Below are 26,315 nucleotides of genomic sequence, written 5' to 3'. Positions count from 1 at the left end.
TGGTTCATCCGTCACCCTGGACTTTGAGTTTCCTGATTTTGCCTCTAACAGCCCTTTCCTGTCCTCCTCTTTCGGCCATTCACACTCTTCACGTTGCATCTTGCCTTCCCCTTGGAAAACTTTATTTCAGACATCTCACCTATGGACCACGGCCTCCTACCTGTCCTGACTCATGAACCTGGATGCTTGTAGCTACAGTTCTACAGCAACAGCATTGCTGAAACTTCCAACTCGCTGACTTCAATACCATTTATTCTTCATTAGCCCTCTCAGGAGAAGGCAATGGCACCCCAACTCGGTCCTCTTGCCTGGAAAATCCCATGGACGGAGGAGCCTGGTGGGCTGCGGTCCATGGGGTCGCGAAGAGACGGACACAACTGAGTGACTTCACTTTCACTTTTCACTCTCATGCATTGGAGAAGGAAATGGCAACCCACTCCAGTGTTCTTGCCTGGAGAATCCCAGGGACAGGGGAGCCTGGTGGGCTGCCGTCTATGGGGTTGCACAGAGTCGGACATGACTGAAGTGACTTAGCAGCAGCAGCCCTCTCATGCTAAAGCCTTTCCTTCATTCCTCATTTGGGTTAGAATTCATAAGCCATCATTGTAATCTTACTGATTAAAAACATACCAGCCCCCTTTACCTTCTTTTGCTCTGGGTTTACTCTGTGAAAAACTCCAGCCTTGGTGAGATCCACCATTTGTCTTCTTTTTGCCGACACATTTCTAAACAAAATTATGCATTAGGCTGACTGATTTCACTTGAAAAATCACAGTCACAAGACTTTATACAGGAACTCAATGCAGTCTGAAAATCTGACTTTATTTTTTAAAAAAAAAGCTGTGATTTCATTCTTAGACATAAGTATTCCAGTGGTCTCCAAAAATTTTGCTTATACCTCCCTAAATTTTTTTCAGAAAAAAACGTACCCCATTGGCACATTTTTAAATTGACATCTAAAATTTTTCATCATTAATTCAAAGAATTTGCAAATCTATAACTTTGGAAACACTTAAGTATGTATATTTTAAAAATAAAACTATTATATCAAACTTTTAGAGAGCAGAACCTAAATACCATAACAGTCCATTTTAAAATACCCAAATAAGCTCATTAACAACAGATTATATACCATTCCTTTTATCTGTGAACTTATATTTCCATTCCACTCTCATAAAGTTATATGCTTTAAGCTTGAATGTTTTCCCTCAGTTAATCATACTCTGATACAACAAAAATACATACATACACTGGAATTGAATTATATTAAGTTTTTTGATTATAAGATTCTAGTTCAGTTCAGTTCAGTCGCTCAGTCGTGTCTGACTCTTTGTGACCCCATGAATTGCAGCACGCCAGTGTCAAGTAATTGCTTGCTGATTTAGTTAAAAATGTACTCGGGTTTTGATAGGTATTATCCTGAATTTGGGCTTCCCAGGTGGTGCCAGAGGTAAAGAACTTGCCTGCCAGTGCAGGAGACTTAAGAGACTCGGGTTTGATCCCTGAGTCAGGAAGGTCCCCTGGAGGAGGGCATTGAGAGGGAATCCCATGGAGAGAGGAGCCCGGCCCCTACCATTCATAGGGTCACAAAGAGTTGGACACAACTGAAATGACTTAGCAGGCACATCCTGAATTTAGAAATTACTGTAAGGGAAACTGATGCTGGGAAAGACTCTGATGCTGGGAAAGATCGAAGGCAGGAGGAGAAGGGGATGGCAGAGGATGAGATGGTTGGATGGCATCACCAACACGATGGACATGAGTTTGAGCAAGCTCCGAGAGTTGGTGATGGACAGGGAAGCCTGGCGTGCTGCGGTTCATGGGGTCGCAAAGAATCGGACACGACTGAGTGACTGAACGGACTGTAAGGGAAACTGACCTGCTTACAATATTGAATATTTTACATCTCTTCATTCTTTTGCTTCATGCGGTAGGTCAGGGGTCAGCAATCTATGGCCTGTGGGCCAAAACTGGCCTGCTCCCTCCTCTTCTAGGGTGGATAAGCTAAGAATGTTTTTCACATCTCTACAAGTTTGGGGGTGGTGGGTGGGAGGTGAAAGAAGCATATGGCATGGCACATCAGAATTATATGGAATCCAGATCTCAGTGTCCATGAATAAGTTTAAAGCTGCACACATTGGTGTGTGTTGCCTGTAGCAGAGCTTAACAGCCGTGACACAGACCATGTGGGGCACTTTCACTGCTTGCGCTACTGCTCACGGAGCCACGCAAACTGCGATGCCATGATTATAACCAGGCGGTATTTTAAATGTCACGCATCTCATGGTATTGCCATATTTTATTTCTTTTTTAAATTGTCAATGCATTCTTCGTCACATCGAAACAAGAAACAAGAACATCCATGATATGTTGGGTTAATTACTGGTTAATCACCTTTCTACTTGTGTGCAGATCACACTTCCCTATCTGTTTACATCCAGTAACTTTGCACTGACACTTGGCCTTTTTTCAATTCAGTTCAGTCGCTCAGTCGTGTCCGACTCTTTGCGACTCCATGGACTGCAGCACGCCAGGCCTCCCAGTCCATCACCAACTCCTGGAGTTTACTCAAACTTATGTCCATTGAGTCAGTGATGCCATCCAACCATCTCATCCTCTGTCGTCCCCTTCTCCTCTTGCCCTCAATCTTTCCCAGCATCAGGGTCTTTTCCAATGAGTCAGCTCTTCTCATGAGATGGGCCAACTATTGGAGTTTCAGCTTCAGCATCAGTCCTTCCAATGAATATTCTGGACTGATTTCCTTTAGGATGGACTGGTTGGATCTCCTTGCAGTCCAAGGGACTCTCAAGAGTCTTCTCCAACACCATAGTTCAAAAGTATCAATTATTCAGCACTCAGCTTTCTTCACAGTCCAACTCTCACATCCACGCATGACTACTGGAAAAAACATAGCCTTGACTAGACAGACCTTTGTTGGCAAAGTAATGTCTCAAAGTAATACTTTTGAATATGCTGTCTAGGTTGGTCATAACTTCTCTTCCAAGGAGTAAGTGTCTTTTAATTTCATAGCTGCAATCACCATCTGCAGTGATTTTGGAGCCCCACAAAATAAAGCCTGACAGTTTCCCCATCTATTTCCCATGAAGTGATGGGACCAAATGCCATGATCTTCGTTTTCTGAATGTTGAGCTTTAAGCCAACTTTTTCACTCTCCTCTTTCACTTTCATCAAGAGGCTTTTTAGCTCCTCTTCACTTTCTGCCATAAGGGTGGTGTCGTCTGCATATCTGAGGTTATTGATATTTCTCCCGGCAATCTTGATTCCAGCTTGTGCTTCTTCCAGCCCAGTATTTCTCATGATGCACTCTGCATACAAGTTAAATAAGTAAGGTGACAATATACAGCCTTGATGTACTCCTTTTCCTATTTGAAATCAGTCTGTTGTTCCATGTCCAGTTCTAACTGTTGCTTCCTGACCTGCATACAGATTTCTCAAGAGGCAGGTCAGGTGGTCTGGGATTCCCATCTCTTTCAGAATTTTCCACAGTTTATTGTGATCCACACAGTCAAAGGCTTTGGCATAGTCAGTAAAGCAGAAATAAATGTTTTTCTGGAACTCCCTTGCTGTTTTGATGATCTAGTGGATGTTGGCAATTTGATCTCTGATTCTTCTGCCTTTTCTAAAACCAGCTTGAACATCTGTAAGTTCACGGTTCATGCATTGTTGAAGCCTGGCTTGGAGAATTTTGAGCATTACTTTGCTAGCTTGTGAGATGAGTGCATTTGGGCTAGTTTGGGCTTTTTTAACAAAATGATACAGAGACTCTGGACTCTATTGCAGTCCTCTGAAGAGCTTTCATCTTGGATTGCACTTAATCAATCCCAAATTTTGAAATCTCAGTCCAGTTCTTTTAACCTTAGCTAGGATGCTTGGAGACTGTGCTGTGCATAATTCAAGGGTTGGCCAGGTTGGAGCAAAGTTTATACACAACTTGGAGCTCCTTCATTTTTCCACTGTGGTGGCTGCGCTATACTTTGTCCCTGGGTTCTTCAAGCCAATCAGTTCAGTTCAGTTCAGTTCAGGCGCTCAGTCGTGTCCCACTCTTTGCGACCCCATGAACTGCAGCACGCCAGGCCTCCCTGTCCATCACCATCTCCCACAGTTCACTCAGACTCACGTCCATTGAGTCCGTAATGCCATCCAGCCATCTCATCCTCTGTCGTCCCCTTCTCCTCCTGCCCCCAATACCTCCCAGCATCAGAGTCTTTTCCAATGAGTCAACTCTTCGCATGAGGTGGCCAAAGTACTGGAGTTTCAGCTTTAGCATCATTCCTTCCAAAGAAATCCCAGGGCTGATCTCTTTCAGAATGGACTGGTTGGATCTCCTTGCAGTCCAAGGGACTCTCAAGAGTCTTCTCCAACACCACAGTTCAAAAGCATCAATTCTTCGGCGCTCAGCCTTCTTCACAGTCCAACTCTCACATCCATACATGACCACAGGAAAAACCATAGCCTTGACTAGATGAACCTTAGTCAGCAAAGTAATGTCTCTGCTTCTGAATATGCTATCTAGGTTGGTCATAACTTTTCTTCCAAGGAGTAAGCGTCTTTTAATTTCATGGCTGCAGTCACCATCTGCAGTGATTTTGGAGCCCCACAAAATAAAGTCTGACACTGTTTCTACTGTTTCCCCATCTATTTTCTATGAAGTGATGGGACCGGATGCCATGATTTTCGTTTTCTGAATGTTGAGCTTTAAGCCAACTTTTTCGCTCTCCTCTTTCACTTTCATCAAGAGGCTTTTTAGTTCCTCTTCACTTTCTGCCATAAGGGTGGTGTCATCTGCATATCTGAGGTTATTGATATTTCTCCTGGCAATCTTGATTCCAGCTTGTGTTTCTTCCAGCCCAGCGTTTCTCATGATGTACTCTGCATAGAAGTTAAATAAGCAGGGTGACAATATACAGCCTTGACGTACTCCTTTTCCTATTTGGAACCAGTCTGTTGTTCCATGTCCAGTTCTAACTGTTGCTTCCTGACCTGCATACAGATTTCTCAAGAGGCAGGTCAGGTGGTCTGGTATTCCAATCTCTTTCAGAATTTTCCACAGTGTATTATAATCCACACAGTCAAAGGTTTTGGCATAGTCAATAAAGCAGAAATAGATATTTTTCTGGAACTCTCTTGCTTTTCCCATGATCCAGCGGATGTTGGCAATTTGATCTCTGGTTCCTCTGCCTTTTCTAAAACCAGCTTGAACATCAGGGAGTCCACAGTTCCCATATTGCTGAAGCCTGGCTTGGAGAATTTTGAGCATTACTTTACTAGCATGTGAGATGAGTGCAATTGTGTGGTAGTTTGAGAATTCTTTGGCCTTGCCTTTCTTTGTGTAAGATGGCCAATAAGCTGAACCTTCTCAAGGGACTTGCCCATGAATGTCCAGGAGTTTCCGGTGGAGCTGTGGGTCGGCGGTGGCCTGCTGCAGGGCTGGGGCACTGAGTGCAGCAGTGTATGCATGGGACCTCTTGATGGAGGTGGCCACTATCTTCACTATCTCCATCATACTTTGGCCTCAGGTCAAACAACAGGGAGGGAATGCAGCCCCGCCCATCAACAGAAAATTGGATTAAAGATTAAGCTGGTTTTAGAAAAGGCAGAGGAACCAGAGATCAAATTGCCAACATCCACTGGATCATGGAAAAAGGAAGAGAGTTCTAGAAAAACAACTATTTCTGCTTTACTGACTATGCCAAAACCTTTGACTGTGTGGATCACAATACACTGTGGAAAATTCTGAAAGAGATGGGAATACAAGACCACCTAACCTGCCTCTTGAGAAATCTGTATGCAGGTCAGGAAGCAACAGTTAGAACTGGGCATGGAACAACAGACTGGTTCCAAATAGGAAAAGGAGTACATCAAGGGTGTATATTGTCACCCTGCTTATTTAACTTCTATGCAGAGTACATCATGAGAAACGCTGGGCTGGAAGAAACACAAGCTGGAATCAAGATTGCCAGGAAAAATATCAATAACCTCAGATATGGAGATGACACCACCCTTATGGCAGAAAGTGAAGAGGAGCTAAAGAGCCTCTTGATGAAAGTGAAAGAGGAGAGTGAAAAAGTTGGCTTAAAGCTCAACATTCAGAAAACGAAGATCATGGCATTTGGTCCCATCACTTCATGGGAAACAGATGGGGAAACAGTAGAAACAGTGTCAGACTTTATTTTGTGGGGCTCCAAAATCACTGCAGATGGTGATTGCAGCCATGAAATTAAAAGACGCTTACTCCTTGGAAGAAAAGTTATGACCAACCTAGAGAGCATATTCAAAAGTAGAGACATTACTTTGCTGACTAAGATCCGTCTAGTCAAGGCTATGGTTTTTCCTGTGGTCATGTATGGATGTGAGAGTTGGACTGTGAAGAAGGCTGAGTGCCGAAGAATTGATGCTTTTGAACTGTGGTGTTGGAGAAGACTCTTGAGAGTCCCTTGGACTGCAAGGAGATCCAACCAGTCCATTCTGAAAGAGATCAGCCCTGGGATTTCTTTGGAAGGAATGATGCTAAAGCTGAAGCTTCAGTACTTTGGCCACCTCATGCGAAGAGTTGACTCATTGGAAAAGACTCTGATGCTGGGAGGTATTGGGGGCAGGAGGAGAAGGGGACAACAGAGGATTTGATGGCTGGATGGCATCACAGACTCGATGGACGTGAGTCTGAATGAACTCCGGGAGTTGGTGATGGACAGGGAGGCCTGGCGTGCTGCGATTCATGGGGTTACAAAGAGTCAGACATGAATGAGCGACTGAACTGAACTGAGCATGGTCCTGCCTATCAGAATAAGACCCAGTTTCCCTCTCAGTTGATCTCTCCCATCAGGAAGCTTCCATAAGCCTCTTATCCTTCTCCATCAGAGGGCAGAAACAATGAAAACCACAATCACAGAAAACTAACCAATCTGATCACATGGACCACAGCTTGTCTAACTCTGTGAAACTATGACCCATGCTGTGTAGGCCACCCAGGATGGACGGGTCATAGTGGAGAGTTCTGACTAAACGTGATCCACTGGAGAAGGGAATAGCAAACCACTTCAGTATTCTTGCCTTGAGAGAACCCCATAAACAGTATGAAAATGCAAAAAGATAGGACACTGAAAGATGAACTCCCCAGGTTGGTGGTACCCAATATGCAACTAGAGATCAGTGGAGAAATAACGCCAGAAAGAATGAAGAGACGGAGCCAAAGCAAAAACAATACCCAGCTGTGGATGTGCCTGGTGATAGAATTAAAGTCCGATGCTGTAAAGAGCAATGTTGCATAGGAACCTGGAATGTTAGGTCCATGAATCAAGGCAAATTGGAAGTGGTCAAACAGGAGATGGCAAGAGTGAATGTCAACATTTTAGGAATCAGCGAACTAAAATGGACTGGGATGGGTGAATTTAACTCAGATGACCATTATATCTACTACTGTGGGCAGGAATCCCTCAGAAGAAATGGAGTAGCCATCATGGTCTACAAAAGAGTCCAAAATGCAGTACTTGGAGGCAATCTCAAAAATGACAGAATGATCTCTGTTCATTTCCAAAGCAAACCATTCAATATCACAGTAATCCAAGTCTATACCATGACCAGTAACACTGAAGAAGGTGAAGTTGAATGGTTCTATGAAGACCTACAAGGCCTTTTAGAACTAACACCCCCAAAAGATGTCCTTTTCACTCTAGGGGACTGGAATGCAAAAGTAGGAAGTCAAGAAACACCTGGAGTAACAGGTAAATTTGGCCTTGGAATGCGGAATGAAGCAGGGCAAAGTCTAACAGAATTTTGCCAAGAGAAAGCACTGGTTTTAGCAAACATGCTCTTCCAACAACACAAGAGAAGATTCCACACATGGACATCACCAGACGGTCAATAACAAAATCAGATTGATTATATTCTTTGCAGCCAAAGATGGAGAAGCTCTATACAGTCAGCAAAAACAAGACCGGGAGCTGACTGCAGCTCAGATCGTGAACTCCTTATTGCCAAGTTCAGACTTAAATTGAAAAAGTAGGGAAAACCCCTAGACCATTCAGGTACGACCTAAATCAAATCCCTTGCAATTGTACAGTGGAAGTGACAAATAGATTCAAGAGATTAGATCTCATAGGCAGAGCGCCTGAAGAGCTATGGACGGGTGTTCATTACATTGTACAGGAGGCGGTGATCAAGACCGTCCCTAAGAAAAAGAAATGCAAAAATGGTTGTCTGAGGAGGCCTTACAAATAGATGAAAAAAGAAGAGAAACAAAAGGCAAAGGAGAAAAAGAAAGATATACCCATCTAAATGCAGAGTCCCAAAGGATAGCACGGAGAGATAAGAAGGCCTTCCTCAGTGATCAGTGCAAACCAGTAGAGGAAACCAATGGAATGAAAAGACTAGAGTTCTCTTCAAGGAAATTAGAGACACCAAGGGAGCGTTTGAAGAGACTTGAAGAGAACTCTAGTCTTTTCGTTGTATTGGTTTCCTCTATTGGTTTGCGTTGATCGCTGAGGAAGGCTTTCTTATCTCTCCGTGCTGTCCTTTGGGACTCTGCATTTGAATGGGCATGCCTTTCCTTTTCTCCTTTGCCTTTAGCCCTCAGGTTAAAACTAAAAAACCAGGACCCTTCCCCAATGCCCTTCCTTTCTTCTGAGGGTCACCTTCTCTTCCAATCTCTAGTGACTTCAGATAGCTTTTTTTTTTTTTAATACATGTTTTGTCTAGAGCTTATCATTTTATTTTCAGAATAGTTATCTAGTAGGAACTGCTTGGCTGTTTCCGAAAGCAGAACCACTGCCAAAGGTTTTGTTTTTTGTTTTTGATAGTTTGTTTCAGTTTCAGAAGTTCTCTTCTTATCTCATTTACTAAGAGTTTTTATGATGAATTCATGCTGAATTATCCAATGCCTCTTCTCATCTGTTCTTCCCTACCCTACCCATGATCTCCTGAGGGAATCCCTGGCTTCGGGTGACCCGAAAGTGCTCTTTTAACTCCTGCCTCAGCCACCCTGGCTGTTGTGTTTCCCAGGAAGATGGTTAAGAGGAAAAACGAACTTGCCATTTTTGAGAAATTCCTCAAAATTAGGTGTTGAATGTTGGTCCTCCTTGTTTACCTGCTTGATTTATTCTGGATCATACAGATTTGTTCTTTGGGGGAAAGATCTGTCAGGTCATTAGATTTTGGAGCGGAGATGGAAAATGCTCACTATTTGAGCCGGAAGTCAGTAGGTATCATTATTCTTCCCGTCACAAAGCTGCAGTGGAGGGCCATGTGCTCTGGGCACACAGAAAGCGGCAGAGCCAAGATCTGAACTTAGATCTTCCTGGAGCCACAGTCTGGCTGTATGATGGGATACAAATGGGAAGTTAATGAGAAGCAAGATTGGAAAAGCTAGTGGGGACATATTAGTCAGGGCCTTGAATGCCAGGAGATGGAGTTCCAGTCTTTCATAAAACCACTTATTGAACACGAAAGGCTGAGCTGTAAGATACAAAGATGAATAAGACACACGGCCTACCTGAGCCTGGGTTCCCACTGTCTGTCATAAACATGTAAAGAGAGGGTGTAACAAACGCTATCGTGGCAACATGGACAGAGAACTCCAGTAGCGTTACACTCGATTTAGTAGGTAACTGTCTAAGGAAGATTAGACGTTTCTGAGCCAGTGCTGAGCTTTCTGGACATCGTGGCACATGGCTGAATGTGTGTTTGCTCAGTCATGTCTGACTTTTTGTAATCCTATGGACTGTAATCCACCAAGTAGCAACTGGTATGTGTGTTTTAGAAAATCTGAAATGAACTTTCTCTACCGCCTTAGAATATGAGGGATTATTTGACAGGTACCGGGGAGAATTTGTGTCCAGAGGAACAGAGTCAGGGCGTGCTTTCCCTATTATAAAGTGTTTTGAAGTCATTGTTCACTGGTGATATTTCAGTTCTGTGTTAAAATGCATCCTGTGGAGGGGATCTGTTCATCGGGAAGCCCAGGCACTGACTCTCAGGGGAGAAGACTCTCCAAGTGTGTGCCCCAGAAAATCGAGGGGTCCTCCAGCCACTTGGTGACCTTCACCGTGCTTCCTCTGGAAATTGGCCTCCACAACCTCAGCTTCTCACTGGAGACTTCGGTTGGCAATGAAATCTTAGTAAAAACACTACGAGTGGTGGTAAGAAAAAGATTCTTTTTAAAAATTCTCTCATAAATACTTTTTTCTTTCTGGAAAAAGAAGTTATCAGCAACTCATGTTTAAATGATTCAGAAAGAGAGACAGAAAGAGAAAGTGATAACAAACATAATAAAATGTTAACATGTTGGGGAATCTGGGTGGAGGCTATCTCAGATATTTTTGGACTGCTCTTATAACTTTTAAGTCTGAAATTATGCTTTTAAAATTTAAATAAAACAATGATACTTGCTCACTGTAGAACGTATGAAATACCAAAAAACTACAGAGAAGAAAATTAAAATCACCAATAACCCCTACAACCAGAAATATCTAATTTTAACATTTTGGTATTTCATTTTTTGAAGAATTTTTCCCCCAACGCTTTTGGAAAATGTTCTGAAATCTGTGCCAGACGTTATGCTAAGTACTGGAGCTACAGCAATAACTAAGACAGGACTTACTAACTTATAGTTTAAAATTTATAGTCAAGAAAAGTTTCCATTTTGTAAATGAGCTAACAGGTTGAAAAGGGGGAAGAAAACTGTCATTTCTTAAATGCTATCATTCCTTAAAAGCTATCATTCTTAAATGCCATCAATTCACATGTTCTCATGTTATTCTTGACAAAACTCTTAAGGACACAACTGGGCCTTCCTAGGTCTTCATTCCCTGAGTTCTGTTTTCAGCCGTGAAATTGACTTCAGTGAGCATACATCGGCTTATTGTGTGCAAGGCATGTTCTGTGTTCTGTGCATCTTTGCGTGGTGTTCCACGCACAGATTCTGGAGCCACGCTGCCTGAGCTCGAATCCAGGCTCCACTACCTCCTAGCAGTGTGACATCGGATAAGTTTCTTGACCTCTCTGGTTGTCGATTTCCTCATATGTCATGTGGGAGTAATGAAAGCGCTTACTTCATGGAGTATTTTTGAGGTTGGATGAGCTGATACATACAGAGCACTCAGATCAGTTCCCTGACACATAGAATCCCTTCTATTTCAGTGTTTGCTCTGCTCATCATGCACATAGCCAGAAAATTTTGTTCCTGGATGTATACATATAAGTATTAAAACGTATTTTGCCTTGTCCAAAAATCAATCAATAAAAAAAATTTAATTGGAAAAGTAGTCACATTGACCCAAGCATTCAAGTCATATAAATTTAGTTATGTTCTTAACTGGATGTTTTTTGCCTTTATTTTAGCCAGAAGGTGTCAAAAGGGAAAGCTACGCTGGTGTTACTCTGGATCCACAGGGTATCTATGGTAGGCAAAATGATTTTGTATTTTATATGCTGTCTTTTGCTCAAGAGAGATGTGCAACCTGAAACATTATTTTTAAAAATGTTAATTGTGTAGAATCAGAAACACCCGCTTCCTCGTTCACTGTCACTTTTGGCAGCGTAGGTTAGCATCTCGATGGGCTTAGAGGAAAGAAAACCCCAGTAGCTGCGCTTTTGTTTTGCTTTTGGCCACGCTCGGCTGGGTTTGGAGATCTTACTTCCCCGACTAGGGATCAAACCCAGGCAGTGAGAGTACCAACCCCCAACCACTGGCCTGCCAGGGAATTCCCCAGATAACCCCGTAAGTTTCAAACGCAAAACATCGAAATAGTGTCAGTAGCCTCACTTCCCTTATATATCAGTCATTTTATCCTTCACTATGATATTTTCTTATAGAACCATCAATCTAATGAACAATCTAAGAAAAAGGCATTTACGTTCTTAAATTTAACACGCTTATTTGAAAACACAGTAATGCTGATTACTTAAGAAAGCCACTCCTCATTGTTCCTGCTTTCTTGCTTCCCCTCCAACTAAGATATTCTAAGTGAAAGTTAGAATTGTGCAAGCATTTGAGCACTTAATCAAAGCCTAAATACACAGGTATTTATGAAATTTAGAATGTTCTCAGTTAGCAGTTCTTTTCACCAAAAAAGACAGACTGCTGTAGTTCTTAATAAATAGTTAAAATTTGCCTATTATTGCATTGTATCATTTTTCTTTTCTTTCAGGGATACAGTAACGGGGGTTGGGGGGGGGAATTTGTTTGTTTTTTTTAAATAAATCAAGACCACTATACTTAGAGTGATATTTCCTCTGGCAAAGCGAAGAATTAATATTTACTTTTCAAATCAGCCCAAATTGAATAAGGTTGACTTCACGCAAACTTTAATTTTATCTCCACACAAATTTCCTTCCACCCTGTGAAGGATCTATGGGGAGAGTTGCTGGGGGGGCAGGGGGCGGTCGGGAGCGGATTTCTCTCCACACCAGCCTCCTCTGGGAGAACGGAAGGTTAGAGGAGTGCTCTGGGGCCGGATCGCCGGGGACCTGCTGCCTCAGGGCCGTGCCCCGAGCGTTCTGAGGTTCTGGCCCCATGCGGTCACGTCACTGCTTCTGTTGCCTTCGTTTCCTCTTCACCCCCAAGCCTCTCACGTCGCTGCACACAGCTTTCCAAAGCAGCCCTGCCTCACCCCTCCTAGGTGTGAGCCTGAGGGCCACAAGATGGCAGTGATCTTTTATCTGGGAGTAGGTCTCTCCATCAAAAATCTTGGTTAAAAAAAAGAATCTATGCCTCGTTCCAATCTCGTCATGTGACTTTTTTCGCTCGTTATTTTAGACAACTTAGATTCACGCACCTTTGTTACTTTCCAGAGTGCTAAAAAGGGTAAAGATGAGTATCGGTTCTTTCTAGTTTATTTCGAAAATTGTATTAAACACTTCTAATCTGTATATATTGGAGTTGGTATAAAGAATGAGACTCTATAGGCCTCCCGGGTGGCTCAGCTGCAAAGAATTCACGAGCAATACAGCAGGTGCAGGAGACGTGGGTTCCTTCCCTGGGTTGAGCCTGGAAGCGAGCACGGCAGCCCACTCCAGTATTCTTGCCTGGAGACTCCCAGGGACAGAGGAGCCTGGCGGGCTGCGGTCCCCAGGGCTGCGCAGACGCAACGAGACACCACACGACTAAGGCGGCTGAGCACACGTGCACGCATACTTTACAGAGGCTTTTCTTTAAAAAAAAAAAAAAGGCTAAAAAAATTTGGGGAAAGTAAACAGACAATAATGGTAGAGGAAATCTGAGGGAAACACCAATGAGAGAGGATGAGGCATCAAAACAAATCGCAAAGTCGTAGTAATTAAAATTATGTGACATCAGCTTAAAAAGAGACTAAACACAAAAACTCAAACCACAAGACTAGCCTAGCCTTTGGTTCCTGCTTTCTCTGCCTGACAAGCTCTCTCCCCAGTTCTTATCTTGGATGCAAAGAGTTTAGCTCTTCAGCCCCCTCAGTTCCCAGCAGATTGTCACCATCAGTCTGGACAGGGCCCTCCCATGTTTTATTTCCTCATTCCTGACCCCTGCAACCACTTCCCTTTCTTCAAATGCCCCCGCTCTGATATGCTTGGTATCTGTCTTTGAGTAGGGAAGTAAGGTTATTTTGTGTGCGTGTGGTTTTTTCCAACATATGAAAGGTGGTGTGCTATAGATCCTGGTCTAGTTTTTAAACTCAGTACTTTGTTTTAAACTAGTGTTTCTACTGCTATGCATACATGTGACTCACTGCTTCTTACACAGTATTTCAGAGTATATTCTGTTACCAAACTCAAGTTCATCTGCTTTCTGCTCAAAAGGCAATATTCTGAGAGGCAAATGTCAACAGAAAGGAAAGATGTTTAATCAGAAAAGCTGGCAATCTGGCAGGAAAGTATACTGATGTCTGAAGACCAACTCCGAAGATTCTGCTCAGCTACGACAGTGTTTTGGGCTTCATAGATGGCTCCGTGGTGAGATGCAGGGTCGATCCCTGGGATGGGAAGATTCCCCAGAGAAGGAAATGGCAACCCACTCCAGTGTTCTTTCCTGGAAAATCTCATGGACAGAGGAGCCTGGTGGGCTACAGTCCACAGAGTCTCAAAAGAGTCAGAGTCAGACACAACTTACCTACTAAACAATGGCAGTTTTTAAAGGAGAAGGGGGCAGCGTGTCAGTGAATCATGGAGGCAGGAGGTTGAGTTCTGCATCATTCTCCCCTGTGTGCAGACTGGCTGACTCTTAAGATGTTATCTTGCCCACATCATTTGCCTACGGGATTTCTAAAGCGGCTATTAGATGTAGAGAGCTAGTCATTCTTTTTAAAAAAAAAAAAAATTGTTTCCTATTGGAGTATAATTGATTAACAATGGGTCAGTTTCAAGTGTACAGCAAAGGGATTCAGTGACACGTATATATGTATCCTTTCCAAATTATTTTCCCATTTAGGTTATTACAGAATATTGAGTACTCTTGCCTGGAAAATCCCATGGACGGAGGAGCCTAGTGGGCTGCAGTCCATGGGGTTGCTGAGAGTTGGACACGACTCAGTGACTTCACTTTGACTTTTCACTTTCATGCATTGGAGAAGGAAATGGCAACCCACTCCAGTGTTCTTGCCTAGAAAATCCCAGGGACGGGGGAGCCTGGTGGGCTGCCATCTATGGGGTTGCACAGAGTCGGACACGACTGAAACGACGCAGCAGCAGCAGCAGCAGCAGAATATTGAGTGGGAGTTCCCTGTGGAGTGGTCATTCTCTAAACTGCTTAATTCTTCATTCTTGCTTTTTATCCACAGGTTAGGCAAGAATCAACAGGTTAGGCAAGGCACGGTGTTCATTTAGGAGAGCACAATTTAGGAGTTAGGTTAAGCAGCCTAGTGATCTCATCCCTATAATTGTTGATAGGTTCCTTTAAAGTTAGACGGGGACAGAAATGGGCAAACAGGGAAAGGGCATAAGAGCTGCTGTCAATTCCCTATGGTCAAATATCATTCCATTTCTGCGCGATCAGGGGTGACGGTCCGTCTTCTGTAATCTCTCCATGCTGACACTCTGACCGTATTCTCAGAGTGAAATCTGTCAACACGAGTCTGCAGCATCTCTGATGACAGTCTTAGTTGCCCGCTTACATATGCGGGCAGAGCAAGCCACAGTTATCTCGATGTCCACAAGATATAGTTTATTATGAGCAATAATGTGAATCCCATTCTCTTGAAGCCAGATCTTGGAATTGTGCTAGACATTCAAGACTGCTCAAGGTGGAGCTTCTTAGGTCACGGCTACAATCTGGCCATCACAGTATTTTTCCCCCTGGTCCTAGTTACAGTATCTGTAAAACAGTTCAGGAACGGGCACCAGACACTTAGTCTGTGACCATTGTCTTAATCATCAACTACTTTTTGTACTTAGTTGGGAGAGGGGGTGGGGGTGGGGGTGGGGGTGGGGGCTGCAGGGTTCTGCTTGGCTCTGATTCCACCACCATTTCGCTTACCCGCTTCCTACTGACAGATTCCCCGCTACCGTCGACAGTGCGGCAGTGAACATCCCTTTCCACCTCCCTTTACACATCTGTGTGGGCATCTATCTGGTCTGTTTCTCAGCGTTGAGCTGCTGGGTCAAAGGGCATATGCATGTTGAATATCATTCACTTCTGACACGCTGCTCCTCAGAATGGCTCTACTTTTTACACCTCCACCAGCACTGCGGGAGGATTCTTCTCATTCCACGCCCACTCACCTCTAAAGTGTGCCAGTTTTGAGGGGCGTAAAGCAGTATCTCATTATTGTTTTCTCTGTAACTCTTCTGAATACGATGATATCTAAACATCTATTCAAATGCTTGCTGGCTGTTTGGGCTTCCCATCTGTGAATCGCCTATTCCTGTCTTCTGCATTTTCTCTATTTTCCACTTGGGTTTTCCTATTTCTTGCTGGTGTTTGTCTCCAGTGTGCTTCTTTGAGCAGTAATGATCTTCAGTGGGTTTTGAACAGGAATCCTTTATCCTGATATGGTCAGATTCATTATAATTTCACTTCACAGGTATATATCTTAGTTCACAAAAACATTGTTGTATATTTTGTCCCCTGGGTTTTACAGATTTAACTTTTACATGTTTTAATCTCTCTGGAATCTGCCTTTATATGTGAGGCCTTGGTGGATCGTTTTCATGATCTCTAGCAGGAGTAAAATTGACTTCCCTAATATTTAGCTTTCTCTCCTGTACCTTTTCCATTTGGTAGAAGAGTTGCTAATGAGAATTGAAATAGTCAAGGGCAGATATCAATGGAAAAAAATCATGGAGAATCAAAATTTAGGTAATCTCAAAACAACCTACTGTCAAAAGTACTGTAAAAGGAGCTCAAACTCTTTGCCAGGCTCTTTGTTCCTATTATTTTTATCTTCACAAAAACCCTTTGAGGAAAATATTATTACTTCTGTTTAACTGGTGAGCAACCCAAGGCATAGAAAGGCTCTGTCTTGCCCTGTGTCACATTCTGGAATAAGCTCTTTCTGAACTCAATGCTGTTTCAATCACGAAGAGATACTCTCAAATGCCCTCCACTCAGTTTTACCTTAACATTATATCCTTGGCATTTATCAAAGGTTAAAACTTACCTGAAGAACACTCCTGTTCTTGTCTCTTTTGCCAGGTAGTTCGGCTATTAAATTATAAAATGGCACTGCATTTTCTTTAGCATCTGCCCTGTGCCAGGGCCTAAGTGCTTGGGACTGTAGCATTCACGATCGTCCCTGCCCTCAGACTGCTTTCTTAGCAGGATGATGGGAGAAGTCTCTTTACGGTGACTACTGAGGGCTCTGCAGTAAAACCTCCTGCGTTCAGACGCAGCTTCATCTGTGCCAGCTCTGTGACCTTGAGCAACTTGCTTTCTAAGCCTCATTTTCTCATCCACAAAATTCAAAGAATAAGAATAGACCCGGTACACAGGGTTGCTGTGAGGATCCATTACAATAACGCATACAAAGAGCTCAGTAGTGTGCTTGGTACTCTATCCGAAGAACGATAAACACTATCATTTTAATGAGACAAGCCACTGATGGCAGTAGAAACTGCTCTGACACAGGCATGCTTAAACTTGGGGGCCGCCGGGTGGCTCAGACAGTAGGGAATCTGCCTGCCACACAGGAGACTGGGATTTGATCCCAGGCTGGGGAAGACCCCCTGGAGAAGGAAATGGCTACCCACTCCAGTATTCTTCCTTTTTTTTTAATTTATTTTTTTAATTGAAGGATAATTGCTTTACAGAATTTTGTTGTTTTCTGTCAAAGCTCAGCATGAATCAGCCATAGGTATTACCTGGGAAATCTCACAGACAGAGGACCTGGAGGGCTACAGTCCACAGGGTAGCAAAGAGTCAGACACGACAGAAGTGACTAAAAAAAGAAAACTGTACAGAGAGAAAAAACTGTCTAAGTTAGATGGAGAGGAAAAGGTGGAAAGGATTTCAGGGCATGCTTCCCAATGGAGTTAATCTTCACATTTCCTTGACTAAGGATTATATGTTAGTTATTTTTAGATTTCAGTTCCGAGAACAATTTTCTCTTTTGGACAAAATGGCATGCTCCCTCTTACTGGTGAATAAGATTTACATAACCTATTTATTTCCTATTCTGTAATGACCAGGAAGTTTGAAGTCAACTTTAATGCTTTATTTAATGAGATTACGTAAGCCTAGGGTTTGATCAAAATCTCTGATTATTTTTAACTTCCCTTTTAAATTTTAATACTATGATTATAAAAGAGTCTATTTTTTTTTTTTCAGGCATCATTAGTAGGCGAAAGGAGTTCCCATACAGGATACCATTAAATATGGTTCCCAAAACAAAAGTCAAAAGAACTGTGAGTATAAAAGGTAAATTAACCAGAGCCATTTTTATTTCTTATTTCACTGCGTTTCAAACAAAAGTCAAGGATTCTCATGATTTTCCCATTTCTCCTCTTCTCTACTCAGTTGTATGTCCAATGGGGGACTCTGGGAGCACCCTGCTCCTGCCCTCACCTTCACATCCTCAACCACTCTTTCAGCTCTTGGTTTAAAGGAGATTTTCAGGCTTGATTTAATGGAGATTCATGCTCTCGTGACGGAGGGTGGGGGCTGTCACTGGCCCGAAGACTTCTCTAAAATGAGAGTGCAGCTGTGTCCAGATTTAAAGACTTTCTATGATCCAAGTGGGCAGTCGTAGTCCAGAAACAGTTGCATGCCCTTCAAATGGCCCCAGGAAAGCAGCTCTGGGGCCATTTGTAGAACTGGTGTCTTTAGTGGGCTTTATCACTGCAGATGGTGATTGCAGCCATGAAATTAAAAGACGCTTACTCCTTGGAAGAAAAGTTATGACCAACCTAGATAGTATATTCAAAAGCAGAGACATTACTTTGCCGACTAAGATCCGTCTAATCAAGGCTATGGTTTTTCCTGTGGTCATGTATGGATGTGAGAGTTGGACTGTGAAGAAGGCTGAGCGCCGAAGAATTGATGCTTTTGAACTGTGGTGTTGGAGAAGACTCTTGAGAGTCCCTTGGACTGCAAGGAGATCCAACCAGTCCATTCTGAAGGAGATCAACCCTGGGATTCTTTGGAGGGAATGATGCTAAAGCTGAAGCTCCAGTACTTTGGCCACCTCATGTGAAGAGTTGACTCATTGGAAAAGACTCTGATGCTGGGAGGGATTGGGGGCAGGAGGAGAAGGGGACGACAGAGGATGAGATGGCTGGATGGCATCACTGACTCGATGGACGTGGGTCTGAGTGAACTCCGGGAGATGGTGATGAACAGGGAGGCCTGGCGTGCTGTGCTTCATGGGGTCACAAAGAGTGGGACACGACTGAGCGACTGAACTGAACTGAACTGATCCCTGGCCTCTAGCCTTTAAAAATTCAGGGACTTATCATCACAATAATAGAACGTCCTGACTACGTTTTATCTCAGATGAAAGCTTGGAATCACAGAATGTTAGTACTGGAAAGGACCTTTCTAAGCATGCCCCGCCCTGTTGTTGGATATACAAGAGAGTGGTTTTCCCAGGTCTCACGATGGGATACAGACAGAGCCCTCACGGAGTGTCCACAGCTCAGACTCTTGGCTTTGCACTGGGGAAACGATCGAATCCTAGGGTTTACAACAGCTAAAGCTATCACGCTGAATGGCAACTAACTTGCCTTTTCCAGTATGCTATAATCTGCCCACTGTATTACACCACCTTACGTCCACGTTCCAGTGGTATGTTTAGGCCTGGTGTTTCTTTAAATACAACTTTCTAATCAGATATTTTTCCCTCTCCCCAGTTCTGAGAAGAAATTCAACTGCTTAGATTAAAAAGGAAAGAATAAGGATGGTTGCTCTCATCACCACTGAAAATATACCCAGAAGCTGATAAAAACTGAGGGTATCTACTTTGATTCCTTTGTCTGTGTGCTTGTTTGTTTCAGGCCTGCTTATAGGCGAGGTCATGTCTGCAGTTCTAAGTGAGGAAGGCATTGATAGTCTTACCCACCTCCCCAAAGGGAATGCAGAGGCGGAACTGATGAGCGCTGTCCCAGTATTCTATGTTTATCACTACCTGGAAGCAGGACATAATTGGAACATCTTTTCTACGAACTCATCGACTCAAAAACAGAACCTGAAGACAAAATTAAAAGAAGGTAAAAGAAAATCTGTTTCACATATTGTACATTAAAATCTTGTGGTTTTTTTAAGCTAAAAGTTTGATTAAACTAATATTTAGGTTATGAATTACACAAAACCTTAGTTGTAAAAACATTTCCACCAAAAATAAAAATAAAAAATCATGACGTGGGCTCTATTACACAAATAAATACTGTTTGCTGGAGCGTTTTGGCTCAACTTACTGAAACGCCTGGCTGAGAGACAAGACACCTGCATTCCAAACTCTACAGAGCATTCCTTCCTTCTTGAATGAGCTCAGAATGTTCTGCTTGATAATTCCCAGTTCAAGCGATCCATGCACTTCCTTCGAGAAGTTCAGTGTTGGCCACAGAGCATATGTTCGCTGCCCAACACCAGAGGAAGCTTACCTTTCCCGGGGGCTCATGCTGCGCTGAGTAGAGACGGGGGTCACTGAAGCACTCTGTTCTTTCCCTGATGCCTCTTAGGGATGGCGAGCATCATGTCCTTCAGAAATGCTGACTATTCCTACAGCATGTGGAAGGGCGGAGGCGCTAGCACCTGGTAAGTAGAAAGTTTTGGCTTGTATCTTCACATAGTAGTGAACTGAAGACCAACAACTTTAATGGGCGCTCCACCCAGCGGCTCAGGCCGAAATGCCTAGTCATCTTTCACCTGCAAGCCCCAGCTGACCTAGCAGATACTCTTGGCTGCACCTCCAAAGTACATCTTGAACCTGACTGCTGTTGTCTGGTTTAGTCACTAGTTCCTGTCAGACTCTCTGTGAGCCTGGGGACTGGAGCCCACCAGGCTCCTCTGTCCATGGGATTTCCCAGGCAAGAACACTGGAGTGGGCTGCCATGCCCTTCTCCAGAGGGTCTTTCTGAATCAGGGATGGAACCCGCGTCTCCTACATTGGCAGGGGGGTTCTTTACCTCAGAGCCGCCACGGAAGCCCTGAGCTTGACTGCTTCTCACTAACACCACACACCACCCGGTCCAGGCCATGCTCAGCTCTGACGTGGGTTATGACCCTAGCCCCAACACACCAGCTGGGTCCAGGCCATTCTCAGCTCTCACTTGGGTTATGACCCTAGCCCTAACACACCACCCGGTCCAAGCCATTCTCAGCTCTGACTTGGGTTATGACCCTAGCCCCCTCTGGTCCAGGCCATTCTCAGCTCTGACTTGGGTTATGACCCTAGCCCCCTCTGGTCCAGGCCATTCTCAGCTCTGACTTGGGTTATGACCCTAGCCCCCTCTGGTCCAGGCCATTCTCAGCTCTGACTTGGGTTATGACCCTAGCGCTCTCTGGTCCAGGCCATTCTCAGCTCTGACTTGGGTTATGACCCTAGCCCCCTCTGGTCCAGGCCATTCTCAGCTCTGACTTGGGTTATGACCCTAGCCCCCTCTGGTCCAGGCCATTCTCAGCTCTGACTTGGGTTATGACCCTAGCCCCCTCTGGTCTTTCAGCCTCAACCCTGTCCCCTCTGCACTCTGCACTCAGCACAGCCCCCAGAGGGAATCTGTTAGACTGTAAGTTTGGCCACATCACTCAAAACTGCTCAGAAGTGTCCCGTCTTACCCAGAGTAAAAACCAGACTTCTTGCAATGATGTACAAGACCTTACATGACCCATCGGCCCCTCACCTCTCTGACCACGTCCCCCGCTCCTCTCTGTCACCCCACCCGAGCCCCACTGGCCTTCTTGCTGTTCCTGAACATGCTGGCCACGCTTCCACCTCAGAGCCTTTGCACTGACCGTGCCCTGTTCGCTCTCTTCTGGGGAACACGCTCCCCCAGGTGCCAGCGAGGCAGGCCCCCTCCTCTCCCTCAAGCCTTTACCAAAAGTCACCTCCTCAGTGAGGGCTCCAGTAATCGTCCATCTAAAACTACATCCCACTCCAGCACCTCATATCCTTCTCCACAACTTTACTTTTTCCTGTTCTCCTAAAAATGTGTCCCTCACATCCTCCTTATCTCAGGCACTGTCTGGTCAGTAGAGTGTAAGTTCCGCAGAGGCAGTTTGAAGCGTTCCTAGTGCCTGGTATTGCAGGTGCTGAGTAAGTACTTATTCAGTGAGGCACGATGCCTTCCAAAATTCTGATGATTTGAGGGAAAGACAGTCTCAAGTAATAAATCTGAATTGTTTTTGTTGTTGCTATTCAATTGCTAAGTCATGTCCAACTCTCGGGGACCCTATGAACTGCAGCACTCCAGGCTTCTCTGTCCTTCACTATCTCCTGGAATTTGCTGAAATTCGTGTCCACTGAGTTGGTGATGCTAATTATCTCATCCTCTGCTGCACCCTTCTCCTTTTGTCTTCAATTTTTCCTCGCCTCAGGGTCTTTTCCAGCGAGTTGGCTCTTCACATCAGGTGGCCAAAATATTGGAGTTTCAGCTTCAGCATCAGTCCTTCCAATGAACACCCAGGACTGATCTCCTTTAGGATGGACTGGTTGGATCTCCTTGCTGTCCAAGGGACTCTCAAGAGTCTTCTCCAACACCACAGTTCAAAAGCATCAATTCTTTGGTGCTCAGCTTTCTTCACAGTCCAACTCTCACAACCATACATGACCACAGGAAAAACCATAGTCTTGACTAGACGGACCTTTGTTGACAAAGTGATGTCTCTGCTTTTGAATATGCTCTCTAGGTTGGTCATAACTTTTCTTCCAAGGAGTAAGCATCTTTTAATTTCATGGCTGCAATCACCATCTGCAGTGATTTTGGAGCCCCCAAAAATAAACTCAGTCACTGCTTCCACTGTTTTCCCATCTATTTTATGAAGTGATGGGACCAGATGCCATGATCTTCGTTTTCTGAGTGTTGAGTTTTAAGCCAACTTTTTCACTCTCCTCTTTCACTTTCATCAAGAGGCTCTTTAGTTCTTCACTTTCTGCCATAAGGGTGGTGTCATCTGCAAGTCTGAGGTTATTGATATTTCTCCTGGCAATCTTGATTCCAGCTTGTGCTCCTTCCAGTCCAGCGTTTCTCATGATGTACTCTGCATATAAGTTAAATAAGCAGGGTGACAATATACAGCCTTGATGTCCTCCTTTTCCTATTTGGAACCAGTCTGTTGTTCCATGTCCAGTTCTAACTGGTGCTTCCTGACCTGCATACAGGTTTCTCAAGAGGCAGGTCAAATGGTCTGGTATTCCCATCTCTTTCAGAATTTTCCACAGTTTATCGTAATCCACACAGTCAAAGGCTTTGGCATAGTCAGTAAAGCAGAAATAGATGTTTTTCTGGAACTCTCTTGCTTTTTCCATGATCCAGCAGATGTTGACAATTTGGTCTCTGGTTCCTCTGCCTTTTCTAAAACTGGCTTGAACATCAGGAAGTTCACGGTTCACGTATTGCTGAAGCCTGGCTTGGAGAATTTTGAGCATTACTTTACTAGCATGTGAAATAAGTGCAATTGTGTGGTAGTTTGAGCATTCTTTTGCATTTCTTTCCTTTGGAATTGGAATGAAAACTGACCTTTTCCAGTCCTGTGGCCACTGCTGAGTTTTCCAAATTTGCTGGCATATTGAGTGCAGCACTTTCACAGCATCATCTTTCAGGATTTGAAATAGCTCACATGGAATTCCATCACCTCCACTAGCTTTGTTCATAGTGATGCTTCCTAAGGCCCACTTGACTTCACATTCCAGGATGTCTGGCTCTAGGTGAGTGATCACATCATTGTGGTTATCTGGGTCGTGAAGATCCTTTTTGTACAGTTCTTCTGTGTATTCTTGCCACCTCGTCTTAATGTCTTCTGCTTCTGTTAAGTCCATACCATTTCTGTCCTTTATTGAGCCCATCTTTGCATGAAATGTTCCCTTGGAGTCTCCAATTTTCTTGAAGCGAGCCCTAGTCTTTCCCATTCTGTTGTTTTCCTCTATTACTTTGCATTGATCGCTGAGGAAGGCTTTCTTATCTCTCCTTGCTATTCTTTGGAACTTTGCATTAAAATGGCTGTCTGAGGAGGCCTTAGAAATAGCCATGAAAAGAAGAGAAGCGACAAGCAAAGGAGAAAAGGAAAGATATACCCATTTGAATGTAGACAGAGATATATATATATACATATATACACATATATATATATAAATGGCCAACACCTGAATACCCCAAAAAAATTTTTTTAGAAATAGAGCGAAGATAAAAAAAAGTGAAGAGAATAATATTAATTTTAAAAAGAAAAGGGAAAACAAAATTTTAAAGTTAGGGAGAGAGTGAAGCGGTCTGAGTGTGGGGGGTTTCTGGCCCCCAGGCTGCTGAGTGAAGGAATCAGAGAGGAGGAGAGGAGGTGTAAGAGGCACTTGGGGTCGTGAGGTGGATCCCCTCGGTGGATCCCCTCGGACGGTCTCTCCGGGACGTTAGCAGAGACTGCGCTTGCTTGTTTGGGGCGGTGCCAGTCGTCGCTCTGCGAGCCGGCTTCACCGAGCGCAGGCAGCGGGAGCGGCTCTCTAGCTGAGGCACAGGGTTTCTCGCAGCCGGTGCCTCTCTTGCTGCAGAGCTCGGGCCCGAGGGCAGGCGGGCTCGATAGTCCCGAGGAACGTGGGATCTTCCGGGGCCAGGAATCGAACTTGTGTCCCCCGCCATGTCAGGTGGATTCTTAAGCACTGGGCCACCAGAGAAGTGTTCTGAACTTTTCTTTGACTAAGTGATCATAATAAATAAAGCTTCCTTGAGAGGTGGCGAGCTCTCCATCAATGGTGTGACTCAAGGGGAAGCAAGATAAACACCCCCACGGGTATTAGGGAAGAGAATTTCGGACCTCAGATGGGGATTTCGATCAGATAGCTTGTACAAATGTTACCATCTAGAATTTTATGATTTTGCTCCTCAATGTCTCATGTTTGTGAGTCAGTGCTTTAACTCTAAACTATTTGTTTGAACGCTATCCAACTTTAGAGAATGATTTTTGTATCATCAGGCATCAATTTTCAGCTTGTGTGCAGGCTAGCAATGCTGCAGGCACAGAAGATGTGTTGCTTACATTTGGTTGTTTTTGGAGATCTTCCTGGTATCTTCCCTGATGTTTTGAAATAGTAACATTTTACTTCGGAATTGCGTGTTTTAAAATGTTTTCTTTTCAAGAATAAACACTGTATGAACTAAAACACACTGCAGGTTGAAAGCCAAAAGGGCTTCAGTGTCTAAATGTTTATTTATTTGATTTTCATCCCAAAGGTTAACAGCTTTTGCTCTAAGAGTACTTGGACAAATAAGTAAATATGTAGACCAGAACCAAAATTCAGTTTGTAATTCTTTATTGTGGCTGGTTGAGAAATGTCAGCTGGAAAATGGATCATTCAAGGAAAATTCTGACTATCAACCCGTGAAGTTACAGGTAAGGAAGCCAAATGCACAGATGAACAATAGTTTGATTTAAAAGGCTGAGTTGTGTTCTCATTCATTTTTAGAAGAAGGGGAAAATATATGCAACCCTGCAAGAAACTTCTCTTGTGTGTAGGCAAAGAATTTGAAAGGTCTTCTCATCCTGTTATTCAGATAATTCAAAATAGGTCAGATGAGTAAGATCTTAGACATCCGGTGTCACAGGCATTAGTGGGTCGCAGAGCACAAATGCTGGGGCTCTCAGAAGGGGTAAATGGGCTCTTTGGTCTACAGACACTTGGTACAAAGTCTGCACTTGAACTTCAAGGCCTTCACATAGGTCAAGGCTGTAAGATGTTGTTGTGAAAGATGGAAGGGATGCTACATACACTCTGTTAGAAAGAAGATTAGAATAATTTATTAAGAAGTACAACAAAGTGTTGCTTGATATTGGAATCCACTTACATGTTTAAATTGCAAAATCTCTGCACAATACTGCTACAGCCTCTTCTACTCCTAGAATGTACTTTTTAGGATCCAACAGCTTTCATTTATTTATTTATTTTACCTGCCCCGATCCAATCCCTTTCATGTCACAAATGGCCTTCCTGGCTGACCGGGGTCCCATAATTAGGACCGATTAGGACTCCCACAAGAAATGAGGGCAACTGACATCATCTAGGTGCTATTTGAAAAGTAAGATACTACAACAATTTTTTAAAAAAAATCCTACCCATCTATCCAGCTGTTCATATCCATTCAACAACCATTCACTGAGCACCTGAAATGTGCAAGGGCCTCTTTGGGGGACCCTGAGGGAGGAAGAGTGTGAAGACTGGATCAGAAAGTACCCCTGCCACAAAGGAGCTCACACACTGGTAGGGAGAGGAGGGCACAGATACTAACAGCTCTAATCAAGATTGAACTTTGTGTGTTCATCTATTTATTCAATAAATATACACAGAATGTGTACCAAGTGCTACCTGGTAGGGATATAATAGTGAACAGAACAGGTATGGTCACTGAGGCCACGGTGATTGTTACCATCTAGCAGAAAAGTCAGACTTTAAGTGATTTCAAGTGTGTGATTCACACTAAGAAAAAGGTCAATACAGTTTCTTTGAAAGCAGGAGCTCTCACTTAGATTGGGGAAGTTGAGAAAATGGTTTGACCCGGTTCCTAGGAGCTAGGTAGGAGGGAGGCAGGCAGAAGGTCCCAAGTAGTACAAGCATCATGCTGTTATCTTGAAGTGGAGAGAGGGTGGTTCATTCGAAGAGCTGGCGCCTAGAGGACTCAGGGGTGAGCGGCACAAAATGAAGCTGGAGAGATGAGTAGGAGGTCATCTCCTGGGAGGTCTGAGAAACACTGCCTTGGAA

General features: G+C 43.8%; 1 protein-coding gene across 3 annotated transcripts in view; it reads left to right on the top strand.

The window, feature by feature from the left end:
* C5 (complement C5) overlaps nt 1–26,315 on the top strand; it is a 94,850-nt gene that overhangs the window by 40,641 nt on the left and 27,894 nt on the right. For all 3 annotated transcript variants that reach the window (XR_011144994.1, XM_068973680.1, XM_068973682.1), the window contains exons 21-26: nt 9,927–10,154; nt 11,356–11,416; nt 17,750–17,839; nt 19,414–19,626; nt 20,098–20,173; nt 24,793–24,952. Coding sequence is in view for 2 of the 3 variants with exons in the window: in XM_068973680.1 (XP_068829781.1) it covers nt 9,927–10,154; nt 11,356–11,416; nt 17,750–17,839; nt 19,414–19,626; nt 20,098–20,173; nt 24,793–24,952 (828 nt within the window). In the remaining variant the exon portion in view is untranslated. The remainder of the gene's footprint in view (nt 1–9,926; nt 10,155–11,355; nt 11,417–17,749; nt 17,840–19,413; nt 19,627–20,097; nt 20,174–24,792; nt 24,953–26,315) is intronic.

The sequence above is a fragment of the Capricornis sumatraensis genome, chromosome 6 (assembly GCF_032405125.1).
Source record: "Capricornis sumatraensis isolate serow.1 chromosome 6, serow.2, whole genome shotgun sequence".
Lineage (NCBI taxonomy): Eukaryota > Metazoa > Chordata > Mammalia > Artiodactyla > Bovidae > Capricornis > Capricornis sumatraensis.
The sequence above is the reverse complement of the archived record's forward strand: the minus strand, read 5'-3'. Positions and strand labels throughout refer to the sequence as shown.